Source organism: Gymnodraco acuticeps, unplaced genomic scaffold (genome assembly GCF_902827175.1).
Source record: "Gymnodraco acuticeps unplaced genomic scaffold, fGymAcu1.1, whole genome shotgun sequence".
Taxonomy (NCBI): Eukaryota; Metazoa; Chordata; class Actinopteri; order Perciformes; family Bathydraconidae; genus Gymnodraco; species Gymnodraco acuticeps.
In genome coordinates, this window is record NW_022989783.1 from 25,001 (window position 1) to 29,739 (window position 4,739).

The 4,739-nt window shown below is 43.3% G+C and overlaps 1 protein-coding gene across 1 annotated transcript in view; it reads right to left on the reverse strand.

Annotated features, from left to right (window-relative positions):
* Nucleotides 1–4,706, reverse strand: part of LOC117549360 (ral GTPase-activating protein subunit alpha-1-like) — a 20,518-nt gene extending 15,812 nt beyond the window's left edge. Inside the window, exons 1-2 of the mRNA XM_034221212.1 lie at nt 4,414–4,706; nt 550–1,183 (exon numbers count right to left, since the gene is read on the reverse strand). Of these exons, the coding sequence (XP_034077103.1) occupies nt 550–1,150 (601 nt within the window). The 5' untranslated portion in view covers nt 1,151–1,183; nt 4,414–4,706. The remainder of the gene's footprint in view (nt 1–549; nt 1,184–4,413) is intronic.
* Nucleotides 4,707–4,739: the final 33 nt, after the last annotated feature.

Sequence of the window (4,739 nt, forward strand, 5' to 3'; positions counted from 1 at the left end):
GTGATGCATGTTAAGTGATTCTGAGCTAATTACTATTCATTTAGATATACATAATTTAAGTAGATCTTAAGTCACTGCTACAGTAGGTCACATCAGTAAAAGCTGTGAAACTCATCCAAATGTTCAGGTGGCGCCTCTGTTTTTGTCTTTGAATACCGCTGACCTTTTAATATGCAACAAGTCAGATGACAGATGTGCATTGCAGGTACATTTGCAGTCTTAGGGAGAGTTCGGCAGAACTGACATACAGCCTGAACACTTCCGTGTTCTGTTTGAATCAACGTGTCATTCTCCAGCTAGCTAGTTGTTCAGTCAATGTAGCTAAAAAATGTTCATGATAATGCATGTTGCCCAGTATTTGTTTTATTGTAAAACCTAGACTTCAAATTGAGTAACTAATGCAGAACATTTCTAATAGGAAGTCCATAGTGTGGTGTGTGTGTGTGTGTGTGTGTGTGTGTGTGTGTGTGTGTGTGTGTGTGTGTGTGTGTTTGTGTGTGTGTGTGTGTGTGTGTCTGTGTGTCTGTGTGTCTGTGTGTGTGCGTGTACCTGCTCTCTGTAGACACTCGGGACTCGAGTACCCCAGGTACTGCAGCATTTCATCCAGCGAGTCGTCCCCCTCCCTCAGCGAGTCCCACGCTGGCACCGCCTCCCGAAACACCCGTTTAGCCAATGGCGGCGCGGGAAACTGCTCCAGGCCCGACTCGCCCTGATCCCGCTCTCCATCCATCCTATGCTCTATCCCCTCCACCTCCTCTTCTTCATCATCATCTTCTTCTCCTCCATCTCCCATCCCCTCCTCTGTGTCTTTCCTCTCCTCCTCTCCTTCCCCCTCCCCCTGTAACTCCTGCCTTTCACCCTCCGTCCCTCTCCGTCCCTCCTCTGCTGCCTCGATATCCTCCTGCCCCCCCTCCTCTTCGCTGTCTTCTTTCTTCAGTCCCATCTTTTTCGGCGGACCTCCCAGTGGAGTGCGTAAATGAAGATTGCCGCCATGAGGGGATTGTGTGTGTGGTATGAATGTGTGTGTGGGGCTGTTCGGGGAGCAGGGAGGGGGTCCGTAGAGAACGGCAGAGTCCCAGGAGTGTTTCCCCGCCACGTCTCGGACGATGACGCGGACGCAGGCGGGGGCGGAGGATAAACCGGCCGTCATCCCGCCTCCTGGAACACCGGACTCTGAGCGGATCTGGGACAAAGAGGAGGACAGTGTTTAGACTAACGACGACCAAATATTATTATTACATTGCATTTAGCTGACGCTTTTATCCAAAGCGACTTACAATAAGTGCGTTCAACCAACAAGATACAAACTTGAAGAAAACAGAATCATATAAGTACACCAGGTTTCATAGATCTAAAAATGTTCAAGTGCTACTCAACTGGCTTTAGATAAGCCAGTCCTTTGTTAGTATATACAGTGGGGCAAAAAAGTATTTAGTCAGCCACCAATTGTCCAAGTTCTCCCACTTAAAAAGATGAGGCCTGTAATTTTCATCCTAGGTACACTTCAACTATGAGAGACAGCATGGGGGGAAAGAATCCAGGAAATCACATTGTATGATTTTTAATGAATTAATTGGTAAATTCCTCGGTAAAATAAGTATTTGGTCACCTACAAACAAACAAGATTTCTGGCTCTCACAGACCTGTAACTTCTTCTTTAAGAGCCTCCTCTGTCCTCCACTTGTTAACTGTATTAATGGCACCTGTTTGAACTCGTTATCAGTATAACAGACACCTGTCCACAACCTCAAACAGTCACACTCCATACTCCACTATGGCCAAGACCAAAGAGCTGTCAAAGGACACCAGAAACAAAATGGTAGACTTGCACCAGGCTGGGAAGACTGAATCTGCAATAGGTAAGCAACTTGGTGTGAAGAAATCAACTGTGGGAGCAATTATTAGAAAATGGAAGACATACAAGACCACTGATAATCTCCCTCGATCTGGGGCTCCACGCAAGATCTCACCCCGTGGGGTCAAAATGATCACAAGAACGGTGAGCAAAAATCCCAGAACCACACGGGGAGACCTAGTCAATGACCTGCAGAGAGCTGGGACCAAAGTAACAAAGGCTACCATCAGTAACATACTACGCCGCCAGGGACTCAAATCCTGCCGTGCCAGACGTGTCCCCCTGCTTAAGCCAGTACATGTCCAGGCCCGTCTGAAGTTTGCTAGAGAGCATTTAGATGATCCAGAAGAGGATTGGGAGAATGTCATATGGTCAGATGAAACCAAAATAGAACTTGTTGGTAAAAACTCAACTAGACGTGTTTGGAGGAGAAAGAATGCTGAGTTGCATCCAAAGAACACCATACCTACTGTGAAACATGGGGGTGGAAACATCATGCTTTGGGGCTGTTTTTCTGCAAAGGGACCAGGACGACTGATCCATGTATCGTGAGATTTTGAGTGACAACCTCCTTCCATCATCAAGGGCATTGAAGATGAAACGTGGCTGGGTCTTTCAGCATGACAATGATCCCAAACACACCGCCCGGGCAACGAAGGAGTGGCTTCGTAAGAAGCATTTCAAGGTCCTGGAGTGGCCTAGCCAGTCTCCAGATCTCAACCCCATAGAAAATCTTTGGAAGGAGTTGAAAGTCCGTGTTGCCCAGCGACAGCCCCAAAACATCACTGCTCTAGAGGAGATCTGCATGGAGGAATGGGCCAAAATACCAGCAACAGTGTGTGAAAACCTTGTGAAGACTTACAGAAAACATTTGACCTCTGTCATTGCCAACAAAGGGTATATAACAAAGTATTGAGATGAACTTTAGTTATTGACCAAATACTTATTTTCCACCATAATTTGCAAATAAATTCTTTAAAAATCAGACAAATGTGATTTTCTTTCTCATTTTGTCTCTCATAGTTGAGGTATACCTAGGATGAAAATTACAGGCCTCTCTCATCTTTTTAAGTGGGAGAACTTGCACAATTGGTGGCTGACTAAATACTTTTTTGCCCCACTGTAAGTGCTTTGTTAATAGTTCTATCGCTCGAAGTGGAGTCGAAAGAGATGAGTTTTCAGTCTGCGCCGGAAGGTGTGTAAGCTTTCTGCTGTCCTGATGTCAATGGGGAGCTCATTCCACCATCTTGGAGCCAGGATAGCAAACCCACGTGTTTTTGCTGATGAGAACTTGGGTCCCCCTCACAGTGCGGGTGCAGCGAGCTGTTTGGCTGATGCAGAGCGGAGTGCACGTGCTGGGGTGTACAGTTTAACCATGTCCTGGATGTAGGAAGGGCCAGATCCATTCGCAGCATGGTACGCAAATATGAATGGTATACTTTTTTCAAACAACCACACATCTCAACTGCCCTAAAACCACACTTCTTGGGAATGTTTTGGCGTCTTCCTCTTACACCTTCTTTACACTTGATATAACTTTTATCAGAAAAACTAAAATGATTTTCACTTGATCAATCAACTCAGGGTAGAGAGGGTTCATATAATATAAAATAATAACTAACAATTAAACAAATGTACACTACACAAGGCTTATAGTGAAAAACAAAAAATAAACACTAAAACATAGGCCTATATCAGCTAAATTGCTACGGCAAACATTGGTTTCGATATTGGCCAAATGGTACCCCAAATATCAGAATTGGCCAAAATATGACTCAAAACATCTCTATTGGCTGAGAATGTGACATGTGTGCATCTCTAATAAAGAAACTAAGTTCTAAAAGGACTGGAAGCAAAAGCTACTTAGCCAGCACCGGTGATTTGTTTCAGCGTCTTGTGTTTGTCGGTCGTTTTGCGGTTACATTCTGTACCAGTTCTTGGCGGGCAGTTGCGGCGTCATTAAGACAATTAAATGATGATTGTACATATACGCACAGTCGCACACCTTGGTGCAATTGTAGTTTATTAGGAGTTAATCGCAATTCAGCTTAAACAGATTAAATGTTATGTGGAAAGAAAAAAAAGGTATGAATGTATTTTATGTGGATAAATTGTTACGCTATAAATTGTTATGCTATAATATATATAATATATAGATGAACTCAGACGATTGCTAAAAAACATCAGGTAGGATTTTCTGTGAAATGGCAAGATGGGTGGGAAGGGGATTCTTTTATTTTTTATTTATTTCTTTCTTTGTCTTTTCTTTTTCTTTTTGTATTGTCTATATTGTCTATATAATTTGTATCTGTATAAGTCCTTTTTGTGAGGGCAAAAATACAAAAAAACAACGACAAAAAGTTGGTAACAAAAAAAAGAATTATGGCAATTAAGAAAATATGCAATGTAGGCATGTTAACTTACTAAGTAACATTTCCATTCTTACAGTGGCTAAATACAAATGAAGACGCTTTAACTACCATGATGTTCAGATAATGTTAGTGGGTGTTGCGTTTGATGTCAGAGTTCTCCAGCCCCTTTCTTTTGATTGAGGTTACCTGATACACGGAGAGCAGCGTGGAGCCGTTCAGAACCAGGAACTGCAGGTTAGGGGAATGGAAAAGCTCCGGTCCGAGATCTGCACTCTCACAGAACGGGTTATCTTGGTTTTCACACACCTAGAATAACATAGAAAATGATGCTGTTACAGCAAAAGATGTAAGATCTGATTAAAGCATCAAGACTGGTTTATGATGTGTATTCCCCGAAGGACAAACACGTCCCATCAGCATATCGATTGGTGAAGGAATGAGTCCTAAAACCCGGTAATGATTCAGCATAGTTGGACTTTCAGTTTTTTTTGCCTCGTTTTAATTCGATGTCT